Source organism: Papio anubis, chromosome 7 (assembly GCF_008728515.1).
Source record: "Papio anubis isolate 15944 chromosome 7, Panubis1.0, whole genome shotgun sequence".
Classification (NCBI taxonomy): domain Eukaryota; kingdom Metazoa; phylum Chordata; class Mammalia; order Primates; family Cercopithecidae; genus Papio; species Papio anubis.
The window spans coordinates 37,471,938-37,490,752 of NC_044982.1; the positions used below are offsets into that span (position 1 = coordinate 37,471,938).

Sequence of the window (18,815 nt, forward strand, 5' to 3'; positions counted from 1 at the left end):
GGTGGCTCACGCCTGTAATCCCAGCACTTTGGGAAGCTGAGGCAGGCAGATCACCTGAGGTTAGGAGTTCAAGATCAACCTGGGCAACATGGTGAAACCCCCGTCTGTACTAAAAATACAAAAAGGAGTTGGGCATCGTGGCACACACCTGTAATCCCAGTTACTCAGGGGGCTGAGGCAGGAGAATTGCTTGAATCTGTTAGACAGAGGTTACAGTGAGTTGAGACCATGCCACTGCACTCCAGCCTGGGCAACAGAATGAGACTCTGTCTCAAAAAAAGAGGGTTTTTTTTGTACAGATAATAAACATAATTTTTATATGCATACATAAATGTGTATATTTTAAGTAAAGAAACAGGTAACATAAATATATGTATCAACATAGAAATAAAAATTAGAATATGGATGATTTTACATACAATGTTGTAGCACTGTCTGCCAGTCTCTGGTGGTGGTTCTTCACGCAGGCAAGAAGGAAACATGTGTGTGTGTGTGTGTGTGTGTGTGTGTGTATGTTTCACACATAAATCTATCTATATATTCACACACACAAATATATATACTATACAATTACATATATGTGTATATAAAATAATATACATAAATATAAATATATGTATAAAATATAGCCAGGCAGGGTGGCTGGCACCTGTAATACCAGCTACTCAGGAGGCTGAGATGGAAGAATCACTTGAGGCCAGGAGTTCTGCAACAGCCTGAGCAACATAGCAAGACTCTGTCTCTTAAAAAATAGATAAGTAAATAAAATAAACATAATGCAACAAACACATACACCAACACACATGCAGATGCACTTACATTTATACTAGGGGCTCTCTTGCCACATACTAGCAGGGAAGGGGAACAAAATGGCCATAGGAGTCTTTCTCTGTCAGTTCCATGTGACCCCACACTGCTAGCAAACACGAGGCCACCGCCTTTTAACCAGAACCAGCCCAGGTGGCATCACCCTCCAGTGGGAAAGCGGTTCACTTCTCTCAGATCTGACAGTCAGTACAGGTGGTCTTCTTTGGAACACTTCAGGTGGGGTCCATACAATGGTGTCCCAGTTTGGGTGGGTAGAGAAGAGGCTTTCTGTACAGAGGAAGGAAGGCTAGGTCTGAGCCCTCAGAATGTACTGGGGGCAGAGTGAGTGTGGGTGGGGTAAAATGGTACCAGGCTGGAGAGACAGTCAGGCCAGGGTTTGACTGCCCTGACAGCCACTGGAGGATTTTGGGGGCCAGGAAAATGAACCTCTGACACTGAAGGCTACACAGTCCTTAGTAAGCCTGTTCTGGCCAGTTCCAGCTGGATCTAGAGGACTCTCCAGGGCTTCAGCAGGGCCAAAGAATACCTGGATTACAGAAACCTGAGGAGATAGGTGCCTGAGGCCTCTTCCACAAGTTTGAGAAGCACAGAAAACAGGTATTTGGCTTGACAAACACCTATGGACTTCAAAGTAGGTGTCAGACAAAGAAAACTAGTTAGAGGCAGACCACTGGGCCCTGCCACCCCTAGTCAATGGATGACACCTGTTCCCAAAGTAGGGCCTGGCTTGTAGGGCAAGATAGGGCCATCACAAACAAAATGTTATATTTTAAAATGCTGTGTTTATTTCGGCATCATCATCATTTTGTCCTTTAACTTTAAAACATTTTTGTCATTTTAAAAGGTATACAACATATTAGTACTGTATTACATGCTTCTAATGTATGAATAACTTAGGGTGCATGTTGAAAAATATTTAAAGGAAAGTTTGTGATTCAATAATGTAGAGATCATTATTCAAATGCAGGGTTTCTCAGCCTGGGCACTATGTACACTTTGGGCTGGAGAATCTTTTCTTGTGAGGAGTTTTCCAGTGCATTGTAAGATATTTAGTAGCATCTTAGGCCTCAACCCACTAGATGCCAGTAACAGCACCCCCTCCTCTACAGTTTTGACAACCAAAAATGTCTCCAGACACTGACAAATGTTCCCTTAGGTTAGGAATGCCAGATTTAACAAAATGAAAAAGTGAAAACAAAAAATCAGAACACATTTATAAAAAATTTTTTTTTTTTTTTTTTTTTTAATTGAGACTGAGTCTCACCTTCTATTACCCAGGCTAGAGTGCAGTGGCGTGATCGCAGCTCACTGCAACCTCCGCCTCCTGGGTTTTAAGCAATTCTCTCTGTCTCAGCCTCCCAAGTAGTTGGGATTATAGGTGCTCACCACCACACTGGGCTAATTTTTGTATTTTTAGTAGAGATGGGTTTTTCCCATGTTGGCCAGGCTGGTCTTGAACTCCTGACCTCAGGCGATCCACCTGCCCTGGCCTCCCAAAGTGCTGGGATTACAGGTGTGAACCACCGCACCTGGCCAAAAACTTCTTTATTCCAATGTAACCGGTTGGTTTATGCCTTATCTGACAACCTTAAAGGAGAGGGGAAGAGGGGCAACATCCTTCCCCAATTGAGAAGCATCATTCTTTTTTCTTTTCGTTTTTTTTTTTTTTTTTTTTTTTTTTTTTGAGACAGAGTCATGCTCTGTCGCCCAGGCTGGAGTGTAGTGGCACAATCTTGGCTCACTGCAACCTCAGCCTCCCGGGTGCAAGTGATTTTCCTGCCTCAGCCTCCTGAGTAGCTGGGATTACAGGTGTGTGCCACCACACCCAGCTAATTTTTGTATTTTTAGTAGAGATGTGGTTTTACCACGTTGGCCAGGCTGGTCTCGAACTCCTGACCTCAAGTGATCCACCCACCTCAGCCTCCCAAAGTGCTAGGATTACAGGCGTAAGCCACCGCACCCAGCCTCTTTTTTCTTTTTTTAAAGCAATGAAGTCTCACTACGTTGCCCAGGTTGAAATGCAATGACTATTCACAGGTGTGGTTATAATGCATTGCAGTCTTGAACTCCTGGGCTCACACAGTCCTCCTGCCTCAGCCTCCCTAGTAGCTGGAGCTACAGGTGTGTACCACATCTGGCTCAAGAACTGCCATCTGAATGAATTATTATGCCTATAATATTCCCTACAACATTACTCCTCTCCCAGCCTCATCCTACGTTCCCTTCCTTCCCCTTCCAAATTCTTCCACTGTGTTCTCTGGAACTAATGATCCATAACCTGCAAAAGTCCCTGCCATTCTCAAGCATTTCCCCCAATTTCTTATCTTTATCAAAATCTGGTGCTCTCTTAAAGATATTTTCCCTTTTGCTCACCTAAATGGTAGCTTTTTGTGCTCTCAATTTGCACATACCTCAAAGATGAGAAGTGTAAGGAAATTTGGAATAAGCAAAAATGTAACTGGTATTTCCAGTGATAAACTATACATTCTTTAGAGCACACCTTTCCAAGGCACCTGATTCTACCCTTTTATTGCTTGTGAGGTATTGTACAACTCTGTAAATTGTAAATAACTGACAGCAGTGCAAGATAATTCTTAACTTTAGACATGCAAGTACATTCTGTCCGGTGGCAGTTGAATTGACTTGCCTCTCCTACAGTGAGATGAAGCCAGTTTTACCTACATTTTCCAGTTCATTTCTGTATGCCTGATCTATCAATGTGGATTCACCTTGGACATTTAACTGGTTCTCTCATTAATAATGAGTTAACTAAAACTTTTAACACATTTCATTTTATATCTTAATGGGAGTCATAATTTTACCTTAAAAAAAGTTTTTCCTTTAACAGTAGTGGGGTTGTTATTCATTTGCTTCCCATTCCTATTTCCAGACTACTGTTCTCTCTGTACTCTAAAAGGAAAAGCCAACTTCTCTGAGGTCTGTGCCACTCACCTGCCCCTCTCTCTTCCTCATCTCATTGCTTTCATCTACTGCCCTTCCTGTAACTCCCTGCTCAGTCAGGCAAAGACGGCGGCCTATGATTCCACTCCACCACAAGCCCTGCCATTATCCTGGGTGACTTCAACAATCAAAAGGATGATCCATCCACCAAGGCCCTTGAGGCTCATTCCCTTGATCTCCTCAACATCCTTCTTATTAACTCCACCTGAGCAGCCCACACCTTTTCATCATCCTTGGACCTTGTCATCATCTGTAACCATGCCACTTCCAGAATCTCTAATTCAAGCATCTTCTTTGACCACAAACTCCTCTCCCTCCAACTTGTCTGTGATGGGGTTCAGGACGCACTACCCCAAAATATGGCACCATGGCATATTGAATATTTTAAGCTGAAGGAGTTTGAGAAAATGGCAGAAGCAGGAAAGTCACTCTCACTCCCCTACTACCCCTTCTCCCCATGAGGCAAGTAGGCCTTAAAACCTAGAAAGGGGCCAGGCACAGTGGCTTACGCCTGTAGTCCCAGCACTTTGGGAGGCCAAGTTGGGTGGATCATGAGGTAAGGAGATCAAGACCATCCTGGCTAACACGGTGAAGCCCCGTCTCTACTAAAAATACAAAAAAATTAGCGGGGCGTGCTGGTAGGTGCCTGTAGTCCCAGCTACTCGGGAGGCTGTGGCAGGAGAATGGCATGAACCCGGGAGGTGGAGCTTGCAGTGAGCTGAGATCACGCCACTGCACTCCAGCCTGGGTGACAGAGCTAGACTCCGTCTCAAAAATAAAAATAAAAATAAAAACCTAGAAAGGATTTTCTGACCATCCCTCAAGGCAGGTCATAAGATCTTCATTGAAAGGTACCCTAACCTGGAGGAAAGGAGCATTTTTATCTCCAAAGATACAGGGTCTGAGAGAAGAATCTGAACAAACAGGCCTTTCTAAGTCCTGTTCTAGTTTATTACCATTAAATAATACTTCCTTTTTCCAATTATATTTCTCTGTGACTATTGTTCATCAAATTTAGCATAAAAATACACCAGTTTAGCCGGGCATGGTGGCTCACGCCTATAATCCCAGCACTTTGGGAGGCCGAGGTGGGCGGATCATGAGGTCAGGAGATCGAGACCATCCTGGCTAACATGGTGAAACCCTGTCTCTACTAAAAATACACAAAATTAGCTGGGCGTGGTGGTGCGTGCCTGTAGTCCCAGCTACTCGGGAGGCTGAGGCAGGAGAATGGTGTGAACCTAGGAGGCGGAGCTTGCAGTGAGCCAAGATGGTGCCACTGCACTCCAGCCTGGGCGACAAAGCGAGACTCCATCTCAAAAAAAAAAAAAAACAACAAAACAAAACAAAACAATACACCAGTTTAACTGTCTTCATTTCCTTATGTGTGTTTTTCTCTTGCTAATCTGTCTTTTGTTATAGGAGCCTCAGCCACGAACCTAGGATGGGTGAGGGAAATACATTTTTTCCTTCCCTACATTTAACTACTCCTAAAACTTCCTTTGACCTCATTGGGACCCTCATTCATTGACCTTCATCAGTTCTTTCTATTCCTTTCTTATTTTCTCCCCTGATCTAGCTTAGATTCTGTGGTCTATAATTTCACTATTTTGCCAAGACCCTAAATTCTATTGTTCCTCAATTGTTTTTCCATTTAATCCACCTGGAAACTCCCAAACTCTAATGAACCTAATTATCTGCTTTCTATATGACCCTGGTTTTGCGCACTGTTCTAAATCATACATAGAACAGGGCAGATTGGTTCCAGGGAAATCCAAATGAGCCCTTAAATCACCCAAGCTGGGTCACCTCACTCCCCCAGTTTTCACTGTTTATTCAAACCTTCCTTCTCTCACCAACTGTGGTTCCCCCTTCTCACCCCACACCCTCAATAGAGTACCTTGCCTTCCTTCTTCACAGACAAAATAGAAACCATCACATGGCAGGCCTCATGCTCTTAATACCTTACCATTACCTGCCCCATCCTGTCCTCCTTCCCTCCTGTTTTTTGTTTCATTTTTTGTTTTGAGATGGAGTCTCACTGTCACCGAGGCTGGAGGGCAATGGTGCCATCTCGGCTCACTGCAATCTCTGCCTCCCAAGTTCAAGTGATTTTCCTGCCTCAGCCTCTTCAGTAGCTGGGACTACAGGCACCTGCCACCACACCCAGCTAATTTTTTGTGTTTTCAGTAGAGGCAGGGTTTCCCCATGTTGCCCAGGCTGGTTTTGAACTCCTGACCTCAAGTGATCCACCTGCCTTGGCCTCCCAAAGTGCTGGGATTACAGGCCTGAGCCACCACGCCCGGCTCCCATGTTCTTAATGCCTTTACCTGAGTCATTCTGTTCTCCTTCCCTCCTGTTTTAATGGGGGAGCTGACCTTCCTCCTAACTGGGGCCAAATTATTTTCCTGTGCTTCAGATCCCATCTTCTTTGTCTTCTCAGAACTCCTCCCTGTAGATGACAGTCATCCTTCAGTATCTGTGGGGGACCAATTCCAAGACCCCCTCAAATAAGTCCCTTATATAGCATGGCATGGTATTTGTATATTATGTACACACATCTCCCTACATACTTTAAATCATTTTTAGATTATTTATAATAGCTAATATAATACAAATGCTATGTAAATAGTTGTAATACTGTGTTTTTTAGGGAATAATGACAAGAAAAAATACTTTGTACATGTTCAGTACAGATAAAAGCATCCTTTTTTTTTTTTCTTTCAAGTATTTTTGATCCACGGTTGATTAAATACACAAATGTGGAACCCATGGATATGGAGGGCCAAGTGTATATGATTTGGTTTCATCTATGTATTTTCAACTTTTCCCTCTGAATGAGGTCCTTCTCAATGGTTTTAAAATAGTCTCATTTTCTTCTATTAAACAAAACCCTTCTTGGATCCTACACCCCCTTCAATTTCCTATCCTTCTACTCACTGTTCAGCCAACTCTCCCTGGGGGTCCTGCCCTATCACACTCCTGAAGGAGCTTTGGTTGATATCACTGGTATCTCACTGGTGAGATTTTTGTATAACAAATTCAATATTTTTCAGTCATCTTATTTAACTTGTCAGCAACAACTGACACACTCAACCATTCCCTCTTTCTTGAAATGCTCATTTGTCCCAGCTTCTGAGACACAAGGCTCTCTCAGTTTTTTCTTATACTTCTGGTCACTCCTTCTGACTCCTTGGTAAGTTATCTTCCTATACCCAAGCATCAACCCTAAGCATCCCTGAAAGCTCAGTCCTAGGCCCTCTTTTTTTTTTTCACTTGAGATTTTCCCTGAATATTCTCATCCATGCCTGAGGCCTCACCAACCACCTCTCTATCAACAACTGAAATGCAAGTCTCAATCTTGATTGAGACTTTATATTTGATTGAGAATTTATATTTATATTTTCTGTACCCATAAAATATAAATTTACCTATGTACAAATTTATCTCAGTACCATAGTCTTCCTACTTCTACTTGGTCATATTTTACTTTAGAGAGGGACATTGCCCAATTTTATTATTTTAGTAGTGTTTAACACACAGAAGATGCTCAATAAATATTATATATCCATGGGACCATATCTGGAAAAGAAATCTTTGGTAAATGACTACATACCTGGTACAATAACCAATACTTTTTTTAACAGTTCCTTGTGCCGTTCACCAGGGGTTATATGTGGAGTCCTAAAATTAAAAATAAATAAAAATAGCTGGGCAAAGTGTATGCTCCTGCAGTCCTAGCTTCTTGGGAGGCTGAGGCAGGAGGATTGCTTGGAGCCCAGGAGTTCAAGGTTGTAGTGCATGGCCATCATGCCTGTGAATAGCAAGTGTACTCTCTAACCTGGGCAACATAGTGAGATCCCATCTCTAAAATAAAACAAATACAATTTTTAAAAGCTGGCTCATGATGATTTTGACAAGAAAACTCCAAATATACCAAATCCAGATGGTTGGCATAGAATAGTATAAGTAAATATTGAATAAGCATCCAATGTGTAATCCTGATCGAGAATTTCTGTCCACTTTCACTCCAAAAAGATAAGTAGATTTCTTCATTCATCATGAAGAAACATGCATGACAAACTGAAACCAAATGTTTGCAAAGTAAGTTGGAATATGATTAGACAATTCTAGTAATTAATAACTTTCCGACCTTAATAACTGAATCCAACTACTTCACAGCTTGGAAATGTACTTTAAGACTTGTGAAAAATGCCTGCTTTAAAAACTAATTAGAAATCATCAACAGAGGAAATGTGAGAAGTTCACAAACAAGAAAATCAATACACTCTTAAATAACCAAAGGGCAAAGGAAAAAAAAATCACAAGGAAGATTAGCAAATACTTTGAGATGAGTGAAAACAAACACATAATATATAAAAACTATTTGGATGCAGTTAAAACAGTGCTTATGAAGAAATTAATGGCCATGAACACCTATTTTTTACATTTTTAATTTTTGTGGGTACACAGTAGGTATATATATATTTTTACAAGGTACATGAGATGTTTTTGATACAGGCATGCAATGTGAAATAATCACATAATGGAGAATGGGGTATCCATCCCCTTAACCATTTATCCTTTGTGTTATAAACAATGTAATTTTTGTATTAACTCTTTTAGTATTTTATTTTATCTTATTTTATTTTATCTTATTTTATTTTATTTTGATAGAGTCTCACTCTATAACACAGCTGGAGTGCAGTGGCGTGATCTTGGCTCACTGCAACTTATACCTCCTGGGTTCAAGCAGTTCTCCTGCTTCACCCTCTTAGGTAGCTGGGATTACAGTCATGCGCCACCACGTCCAGCTAATTTTTATTTTTTGTTTGTTTTTGAGACTGAGTCTCACTCTGCTGTCCAGGCTGGAGTGCAGTGGCGTGCGTGATCTTGGCTCACTGCAACCTCTGCCTCCTGGGTTCAAGTGAACCCATCCTTGCATCCCAGGGATAAATCCCACTTGGTCATGATGAATGATCTTCCTAATGTATTGTTGAATTCAGTTTGCTAGTATTTTGTTGAGAATTTTTGCATCAATATTCATCAGTGATACTGCTCTATAGTTTTCCTTTTTTAATGTGTCTTTGTCTGGTGTTGGTATCAGGGCAATACTGGCCCTGTAGAATGAATTTGGAAGTATTCCCTCCTCCTCTTTAGCTCTAATAATATTTATGTATATATCTGGGCACTCCAGTGTTGGGTTCATCTATATTTAAATTTGTTATATCCTCAAGCTGAATCAATCCCTTTGTCATTATATAGTGACCTTCTTTGTCTCTTCTTATAGTTTTTGTCTTGAAATCTATTTTGCCTAAGTTTGGCTACTCCTGCTCTTTTCTGGTTTCTATTGGCATGGAATATCTTTTTCCATCCCCTTAGTGTATCTTTATAGGTGAAGTGTGTTTCTTGTAGGCAACAGAACAATGGGTCTTGTTTTTTCATCCATTCAGCCACTCTGTGTCTTTTGATTGGAAAGTTTACTCCATTTACATTCAAAGTTGTCATTGATGAGTAAGGAAATACTCCTGCCATTTTGGTATTTGCTTTCTAGTTGTTTTTATTTTTTGTGTGTATGCACTGCATGTTTTTTGGTTTGAGGTTACCATGAGGCTTGCAAATACTATCTTATAACCCATTATTTTAACATGATAACAACTTAACACTGTTTGCATAAGCAAACAAGCAAAAAGAAAACTACTGAAAATTCTATGCCTTAACTTCATCCCCGTTTTTTAGCTTTTTGTTGTTTCTATTTATATCTTATTATACTATGAATGTCTCAAAAAGTTATTGTAGTTATTATTTTTATTGGTTCATTGTTTAATCTTTGTACTTAGGATAAGGGTAGTTTATACAACACAGTTACAGTGTTAAAATACTCTGTATTTTTCTGTGTACTTACCATTACTAGTGAGTTTTCTACCTTCAGGTGATTACTTGTTGCTAATTATCATCCTTTTCTCTCTGTGTTAAGTAACTCCTTTAGAATTTCTTTGGTTTTTATTTTTGTTTGTTTGTTTGTTTGAGACTGAATCTTGCTCTATCGCCCAGGCTGGAATGCAGTGGCATGATCTCAGCTCACTGCAACCTCCATCTCCTGGGTTCAAGCAATTCTCCTACCTCAGCCTCCTGAATACCTGGGATTACAGGTGCCTGCCATCATGCCCAGCTAATTTTTGCAATTTTAGTAGAAATGGGGTTTCACCACGTTGGCCAGGCTGGTCTCCAACTGCTGACCTCAGGCAATCTGCCCACCTTGGCCTCCCAAAGTGCTGGGATTACAGGATGAGCCACCACACCCAGCCCCCTTTAGCATTTCTTGTAGGATAGGTCTGGTGTTGATGAAATCCCTCAGCTTTTGTTTGCCTGGGAAAGTATTTCTCCTTCATGTTTGAAGATATTTTACATGGTTATACCACTCTAGGATAAACATAATATTCCAATTTAAGTAATTAGAGAAAGAAGACTAAAACCAAAGCAAGCAGGAGGAAGGAAATAGTGAAGGCCAGAGCAGAAACAAATGAAATAGAGAAAAACAATAGAATCAATAAAACCAAAAGTAAGTTCTTTCAAAATATCTACAAAATTGACAAACCTTTAGCTAGACTGACCAAGAAAAGACAGAAGACTCAAATTACTAAAATTAAGAATAAAAGAGGTGACACCACCACTAACCTTACAGAAATAAAAGGAATTATAAGGGAACACTGTGAACATGATAACAAATTAGATAATCTGGATAAAACGGACAAATTCCTAGAAACACACGAACTACCAAAACAGAATAAAAAGAAATAAAAAATCTGAACAGAAGTATAACAAGAGATTGAATCAACAGTCAAAAACTTTCCCACAAACAAAAGCCCAGGGCAGATAGTTTCCTTTGTGAATTTTACCATGTTTTAAAAAGAATTAACATTAATCCTTCACGAACTCATGCAAAAAATAGAGGATGGACTTCCCAACTCATTCTATGAGGCCAGTATTACCCTAATACCAAAACCACACAAAGACATCACAAGAAACAGACACTATAGACCAAAATTCCTTATAAATATAGTCACAAAAAGTCCTCAACAAAATACTAGCAAAGTGAATCCAGCAACATACAAAAAGGATAATACACCATGATCAAATAGAGTTATTTCAGGAATGAAAAATTAATATATGAAAATCAATCCACAAAATATACTATATTAATAGAATAAAGGATAAAACCATATGATAATTTCATTTCAATACACAAAAACACTTGACAAAATTCAACACCTTTGCATGATAAAAAAAATTCTATAGGGATTGAAGAAAACTTCTGCAACCTAATAAATGGTATCTATGTAAAATCAAAAGCTAACATAATATTTAATGGTAACTAGAAGACTAAAACTTTTCTCCTTAATATCAGAAACAAGGCAAGATGTTTGCTCTTGATACTTCTGTCCAACATTGTGCTGGAGTTTCTAGCCAAGCCAATTAGGTAAGAAAAAGAAGTAGAAGACATCCAGATCGAAAATGAAGTAAAACTGTTTCTATTAACAGATGACATGATCTAGTACATAGGAAATTTAAGGAATTCATAAAAAAATTAAAATTAATAAATGAGTTAAGCAAGTTTAAGGGTACAAGATCGATATACAAAAATTTGTTGTATTTCTATACATTTAGCAGTTCAATGGAGTAAAGAATCATCTTCTAAACAAGTGGTGCTGGGATGGCTGGGTGTCCACATGCAAAATAATGAAGTTGGACCTCTACCTCACACCATATACAAAATTAACTGGATCATAGACATAACTGTAAGAGCTAAAAAGTATAAAACTCATAGAAGAAATATAGAAGTAAGTATTTGTAACCTTGGATTAGGCAGTGGTTTCTTCTTTAAAAAATTGACCATGGATTAGGCATATGATACCACAAGCACAAGTGACAAAATAAAACAACAGATAACTGGAGCTCATCAAAATTGAAAACTTTTGTGCTTCAATGAATACAATCAACAAAGTGAAAAGACAACCCAAAGAATGGGAAAAAAGTATTTGCAAATCAATTATCTGATAAAGGACTTACATCTAGAATATGTAAAAAACTCTTACAACTCAGCAATAAAAAGACAATTCAATTTTTAACGTGGACAAAAGGTCTAAAGAGACATTTCTCCAAAAAAGATACACAAATGGCAATAAGGCTGGGCTTGGTGGCTCACACCTGTAATCCAGCACTCTGGGAAGCCAAGGCAAGTGGATCACTTGAGCTTAAGAGTTCAAAACCAGCCTGGGCAATATAGTGAAACCCCATCTCTACTAAAAATATAAAAAATAGCCGAGTGTGGTGGAACACACCTGTAATTCCAACTACTTGGGAGGCTGAAGCACAAGAATCTCTTGAACCCAGGAGATGGAGGTTGCAGCGAGCCGAGATTGCACCACTGCACTCCAGCCTGGGTGACACAGTGAGACTCTGACTCAAACAAACAAACAAAAACAAATGGCCAATAAGCATGAGAAAAGATGCTCAACATCAATAGACATCAGGGAATTGCAAATCAAAACAATAATAAGAAACTACTTCACCTACTAGTATGGTTATAATTTAAAAAGTTGGACAATAACAATAATTGGCAACAATGTAAAAACACTGGAACCCTAGGCCAGGCATGGTAGCTCACGCCTATACTCCCAACACTTTGAGAGGCTGAAGCAAGGGGATCACAAGGTCAGGAGTTCAAGACCAGCCTGACGGACATGGTGAAACCCCGTCTCCACTAAAAATACAAAAATTAGCTGGACGCAGTGGCGTGCACCTGTAATCCCAGCCACTCAGGAGGCTGAGGCAGGAGGATTGCTTGAACCCAGGAGGTGGAGGTTGCAGTGAGCCAAGATTGCACCACTGCACTCTAGCCTGGGCAACAGGGTGAGACTCTGTCTCAAAAAAAAAAAAAAAATTAGAACCCTCATACAACCTGTGGAATGTAAAATGGTCAGCTGATATGCAAAATAGTTTGGCACTTCCTCACAAAGTTAAACATAAAGTTACCATATAACCCCAAAATTGTCCTACTACATAAAATACCCAAGAGAAATAAAAACATATGCCCACAAAAAAGTTGTACACACATTAATAGTTGTATTATTATTCATAATAGCCAAAAATTGGAAGCAGCCCAAAAGCCCATCAACTAATGAACAGATAAAACAAAATGTGGTATATCCATATAGTGGAATACTATTTGGTGTAAAAAAATAATGGAGGCCGGGCGCGGTGGCTCACGCCTGTAATCCCAGCACTTCGGGAGGCCGAGGCGGGCGGATCACAAGGTCAGGAGATCGAGACCACGGTGAAACCCCACCTCTACTAAAAATACAAAAAATTAGCCGGGCGCAGTGGCGGGTGCCTGTAGTCCCAGCTACTTGGGAGGCTGAGGCAGGAGAATGGCAGGAACCTGGGAGGCGGAGCTTGCATTGAGCGGAGATCATGCCACTGCACTCCAGCCAGGGGGAGAGAGCGAGACTCCGTCTCAAAAAAAAAAAAAAAAAAATAATGGAGTACCTTGAAAATATTATGCAGGCTGGGCGCAGTGGCTCAAACCTGTAATCCCAGCACTTTGGGAGGCCAAGATGGGCGGATCACAAGGTCAGGAGATCCAGACCATCCTGGCTAACATGGTGAAACCCCATCTCTACTAAAAAATACAAAAAAAGAAAAAAAAACTAGCTGGGCGAGGTGGTGGGCACCTGTAGTCTCAGCTACTCAGGAGGCTGAGGCAGGAGAATGGCGTAAACCCGGGAGGTGGAGCTTGCAGTGGGCTGAGATCCGGCCACTGCACCCAAGCCCGGGAAAAAGGGGGAGACCCCCTTCTAAAAAAAAAAAAAAAAAAAAGAAAATATTATGCTAAGTGAAAGAAGCCAGATACAAAGACCACATATATTGTATGATTTCATTCCTATGAAATATGCAGAATATGCCAGGCGTGGTGGCCCATGCCTGTAATCCCAGCACTTTGGGAGGCTGAGGCAAGTAGATCACTTGAGGTCAGGAGTTTGAGACCACCCTAACCAATGTGGTGAAACCCCATTTCTACCAAAAATATAAAAAAATTAGCTGGGTGTCAGTGCACGCCTGTAATCCCAGCTACTGGGGAGGCTGAGGCAGGAGAATTGCTTGAACCTGGGAGGTGGAGGTTGCACTGAGCTGAGAGCATGCCACTGCACTCCAGCCTGGGCTACAGAGCCAGACTCTGTCTCAAAAAAAAAAAAAAAAAGAAAAGCAGAATAGGCAAATCCATCAAGATAGCAATTAGATTAGAGGTTGTCAGCAGCTGAGGGGAGGGAGGAATGGTGAGCGACTGCTAATGTATATGGGGTTTCTTTTTTGGAGCGGTGAAATGTTCTGGAATTAGATGGTCATGGTTATACCACTTTGTGCATACATTAACAACCACTGAATTGTACACTTTAAAAGCATGAATTTTATGTCAATTGTATCTCAATAAAGTTATTAAAAAATAAAAAGATATATGTCCTATGGATCTTGTTGGAAGAATACGAATTTAAGTACATCAGTTTCTTTTCTCCCCAACATTAAAAGTGACCGTTGTCTATTTGAGATGATCAATAAATAATTTACCTTTTAAAATTTAAATGTTGGCAGGCCGAGGTGGCTCATGCCTGTAGTCACAGCACTTTGGGAGGACAAGGAGGATAGCTTGAAGCCAGGAGTTCAAGATCAGCCTGGGCGACAAAATGGTAAAACATTTTTAAAAAAATTAGCCAGGCATGGTGGCATAAACGTGTAGTCCCAACTACTCAGGAGGCTGAGGTGGGAGGATCACTTGAGTCCAGGAGTTCCATGCTGCTGTGAGCTATGATTGCACCACTGTACTCCAGTCTAGGCAACAGAGAGACTGTGTCTTTAAAAAGTTAAAAATAAATGTTACAGTTAAATTATATGTATATTTGAGGCATTGATCTCTGCATGAATTAACATCTCGTATTATGAAGTTATTTTAAAGTTGAAAATATTTTGAATAAAAAATTTCTGAGCATATTAGTGTCCATATGTAGTACTTAATATGCTAAAATTTAATAAAAGTTTCAGAAGGGCTTAGTATTTTCTCAGTTAAAAAAAACAAAACAAACAAAAAAACAGCCAGGCTAGGTGGCTCATGCCTATAATCCCCGTACTTTGGTAAGTGAAGGCTGGAGGATCATTTGAGCCCAGGAGTTTGAGAGCAGCCTGGGCAACATGGAGAAACCCCAGCTACAAAAAATACAGAAATTAGCTGAGTGTGGCGGTGTGAGCCTGTAGTTCCAGCTACTCAGGAGGCTGAGGTAGGAGAATCACTGGAGCCTGGGAGGTCAAGGCTGCACTGAGCAAAGATCATACCACTGCACTCCAGCCTGGGTGACAGAGCCACACCCTGTTTCTAAATATTAAAAACACAGTTTCTAATGTTTGAGCATTTCCTTAGCATTCAGTCAGTTTTTAAAGATTCCTTACTCTTTCTTCAGCAATATTGGAGTCAAACAAAATAGAAGTCAAAGAGTAAATACATTTCTGGGAATTCTACATTTGACCAGTATTCAACCCATGGTGAAGCAATTAAGAGTTCTTGGGTTAAGCAATTTCCATATCTTTGTTTTTCCAGAATGAATTTCCAAATCACTGTTTCAAGGCTTCCTGAGCATGAACATTAATACACATAAATTTCTGGGTTTAGGTAAGAAAATTATGAGTTTTTCACTCTTCTCCCTCTTCCTTCACACATTCTCTGCAGTGGTTCAATTTACTCAGAAGTAATTTCATTTGCTATTTTAAAGCTAAGTACGCTGGCCTTTTCACAATAAATGCCTATATGAAAAAGACAAAGCTCATGTGGTCATCAAAGATGATTAAATGTTTGTGGTATTGCAGTTTTGTTACAGGTGTGGTGGAAAAAAAAAGTTTGTGGTATGTAGTTATGTACAATATTATTAGTTTGCAATAAATGACATAAGGGACTATGTTAAATTCTTAATAAAAGCAAATTGATATCATGGAGTTTCATCTTTTGAAGTTGGTTATAAGTAGGTGGCCAGATTGAGCAAATAAAAAATTCAGGATGCCCAATTCAAGTTTCAAATAAACAATAATTAGTATATCTCAAATATTTCATGGGGTATACTTAAACATTCATTGTTTATCTGAAATTCACACCAAACTGGGTATCCTCCATTTCATCCGACAACTCTAATTATAGGAACAGGAAGATATTTCACTCAGGCTTATAAAAAGCTGGCCAGACTAGCAGTAGGATATAAACAGACTAGGTGGTCCTACCTTTCTGTCACGGTTAGTCACCCAACAGTTAAGGAAGTTTCCAGCAAAGTCCTAGATTTGGGCTGGCATGTGACCAGACACTGGTCTATTTTTATGCTGAGGTAAATGGGACAATTTTTGCAGGAATTCAGTAAAAACTGTAGAGAAGGGGGTATGTGCTTAAGAAGGCAGAGGAGGGTACGTATTATATACTGCCACAGTAAAGGCCACTTCAAACAAATCTCCCCCACCCCAGGCAACTAGTGTAGGTATAAATGATGGCCTATTAACTGGAAGAAGTCAGAGAGGGTTTTGAATGTGTGGACTGAGGATGCCAAGCAAAGGAACAGTGAGCAGGGAAACTGGCCTTGGAACGAGTGGCTCCCACTGGAATGAAACAAGTCAAACTCAACATATCCAAACCTGAAAGCATGACCTTTCCCTCCAAACTCTTTCCCACTCCCTAAGTTCATTCACGAATTCAGCAAGTATTAAAGTGGCCACTAGTGCCAGCAAGTGCTGGCTCCAGGCATACACTCTTGAGCAGACGTAGTCCCTGCTCCCGGAGAACTTATAGCAGAGTGGGGCAGACTCACATCGTCACAAAAATAAATGATTAATTACACATTTTGACATTTCTATGACAAAAGGATGTTTGGTGCTATACATCTTTAACAAAGCTGGTATACTGCTACTAATTTTCAGGTGGTTATTATAATGAATAAACATAAAGGATTATTAGAAGGCATCCTACATAGTTTCCTATTTAGGGGAACAATATTCCGTTAAAATTCACATTTTAGGAATTTGATTTTTCTTTAAAAAATTTTTTTGCCCTTTTCCACAAATTCTGATGGAATTTGGTTTCTGTTTAGTAATGCTTGCTAGAATATGTACTTTTATATGAAACACTTGCATATTTGTTATTAGTACGATTAATCTTATTGTCACTGAACAAAAAGTAGAAGTTAATTTTGCTTGACGGGTAAACCTCTTCCATGTTCAGCCGATCCTTTTTTTTAAAAAAAAATTATTATCATCTTCCCCAGATCAGAGATGTACAGCCCATCGTTCAATGATGATTCTACTCAACTGCTCCTGTGCCACCTCTGGTCCAGAGGATGTAATTCCTGCTAACTTGAAAGGGCAGAACTGACAAGTGCCTATTTCAGTAGCTTATTACCACTTAATGACAGAGGATAGCTTCCAGGAAAAGTACTATAATACATCGAAAAGGGGACTTTTAACTGTATCTGGTAGAATTCCAAAGCACTTAACACCCACTAGGGTCAACGCGGTGACTCCCATCCTACTGAAGTGCAGCCACTTCTGGCCTGGAGCGCAGCTGCTGGTTAACAGCTGTCCAACCTCAGCGCTCCCGACTCGAGACCTTTAAGAGGAGCTCACCGCACCCAATTTAATAACATATATCGTTAGCTTCAAATCACGCTTCTTGTGTCCTGCAAATTTATCTGGAACGGAGAGAAGTACCTCGTGCTTCTCGGGACTTCAACAACTCGGTTTTGGCAATTTTCTTCCCACTTCTTTATCCCTTTCTCCCTTTCTCTTTCCCCCCATGTACCACTCTTTAATCTGCCAGACGGAACAATTTAGCCTTTTTCTACTGAAGGACCGGAGGAAGAGAGAGTTAGAGAACTGGACTTGGGGAGGAGCGGTGGTGTTAAACATTTACCGGGAGAGGGGAAGCGCCGGGTGCGCGAACAAAACCCCCTGGCAACCTTCCTCCAAGTGTGCAGCCCTAACTCCCGGTTCCCCCGCCTCGGGCAGGGCCGGACTGCCCAAGGCAGAGGCCAGCAGAGGAAGGAGGACCGGAGACCCCATTCGCACCTTCCCCCACTCCAGCCGCATTTCTCCCGAACTCGCACGGGCGCTGGCCTCCGGGAAGCCGCCGGCCCGCGGATTCCCGCGGGAGGAGGGCGAGCCGAAGCCCAGCGGCCACCCGGATTGTTACGCGCATTCAACTCCGCGGAGTGCGAGGCGCTGGGGTGCAGCGGTGTCTCTGCCCGGCGCCACCCGGATCCCCGCGTGGGAAGCGGCTCAACGGCGAAAGCAGCAGGGGCCCGTGGTCTCCCGGCCGGCAGCCCGCGTTCTTCCGGCCAGCCCCCCGCAAGGGGGAGGGGCGCCGACGCCGCGTTCTCGGGGCCCCGCGGCCGGCGGAAGGGCCGCGCATCGCGGAAGCGCGGCAGCAGCTGAAGATCAGCTGCTGGAGGAGGCGGAGAAGCAGAGGGAGGAGCCTCGGGGGGAAGGAGAGGGAGGGGACCGTCAGGAAGCCGCGAACGCCGCCGAGTGTCTGCACACCTCGTTCTGCCTGCCATGGCTGGTTAAAGAACCATCCGGATCGCAGCGCGGGGGGAGGGCCGGGTGGGGGGAGCGGCGGCCGCGCGTGAGGCCGAGGGAGGGGCGGCGGCGCGAGCGGCGGCGGCGGCGGTTCCAGCATGAAGAGGAGAACTGGCCTGGGGGGCAGCATGAGGTCAGTGGTGGGCTTCTTGTCCCAGCGGGGCTTGCATGGGGACCCCCTGCTCACTCAGGACTTTCAGAGGAGACGCCTGCGGGGCTGCAGAAACCTCTACAAGAAGGACCTCCTCGGCCACTTCGGCTGTGTCAATGCCATTGAATTCTCCAACAATGGAGGCCAGTGGCTGGTCTCAGGTAAATCAACCCCCTTCCCCTCCCCGCACCCTCCCAGCCTCCCCCTCTCGCTCTCCCCC

At 41.9% G+C, this 18,815-nt stretch overlaps 2 protein-coding genes across 9 annotated transcripts in view; one reads left to right on the top strand and one right to left on the bottom strand.

Annotated features, from left to right (window-relative positions):
• Window positions 1-745: 745 nt before the first annotated feature.
• LOC103886336 (pistil-specific extensin-like protein) lies at window positions 746-18,422 on the bottom strand. Of its 4 annotated transcripts, XM_017961274.3 has the most exons (4): window positions 17,935-18,422; window positions 7,406-7,473; window positions 6,120-6,241; window positions 746-1,095 (listed from the first exon to the last, which is right to left on the bottom strand). In XM_017961274.3, the coding sequence occupies exons 1-4, from the start codon at window positions 18,420-18,422 to the stop codon at window positions 1,012-1,014; spliced, it is 762 nt and encodes a 253-aa protein (XP_017816763.2). In that variant the 3' UTR covers window positions 746-1,011. The 4 variants fall into 4 exon arrangements, 3 of the variants coding, with proteins under 3 accessions (XP_017816763.2, XP_021797012.2, XP_009210077.2); XM_021941320.2 differs by lacking the exon at window positions 746-1,095 and having other exon boundaries at window positions 6,000-6,241; XM_009211813.4 differs by lacking the exon at window positions 746-1,095 and having other exon boundaries at window positions 6,000-6,268.
• The window catches only part of DCAF5 (DDB1 and CUL4 associated factor 5), a 108,396-nt gene continuing 107,904 nt past the window's right edge, over window positions 18,324-18,815 (top strand). For 2 of the 5 annotated variants that reach the window (XM_017961272.3, XM_009211817.3), the window contains exon 1: window positions 18,477-18,577. Coding sequence is in view for 3 of the 5 variants with exons in the window: in XM_009211814.2 (XP_009210078.1) it covers window positions 18,543-18,756 (214 nt within the window). In the remaining 2 variants the exon portion in view is untranslated. Of the gene's footprint in view, window positions 18,757-18,815 lie in introns of all 5 variants that reach the window. The other 3 variants (XM_009211814.2, XM_003901967.3, XM_009211818.4) reach the window with 3 other exon arrangements.

Coding starts and splice junctions, on each gene's coding strand:
- LOC103886336 (XM_021941320.2), bottom strand. CDS start 18,422: ATGGCAGGCAGAACGAGGTGTGCAGACACTCGGCGGCGTTCGCGGCTT. Junction 7,474..17,934: donor TGCGGCTGGAGTGGGGGAAG/GTGCGAATGGGG, acceptor TTTTAATTTTAG/GACTCCACATATAACCCCTG. Junction 6,242..7,405: donor AGTATTGGTTATTGTACCAG/GTATGTAGTCAT, acceptor TGTCATCTACAG/GGAGGAGTTCTGAGAAGACA.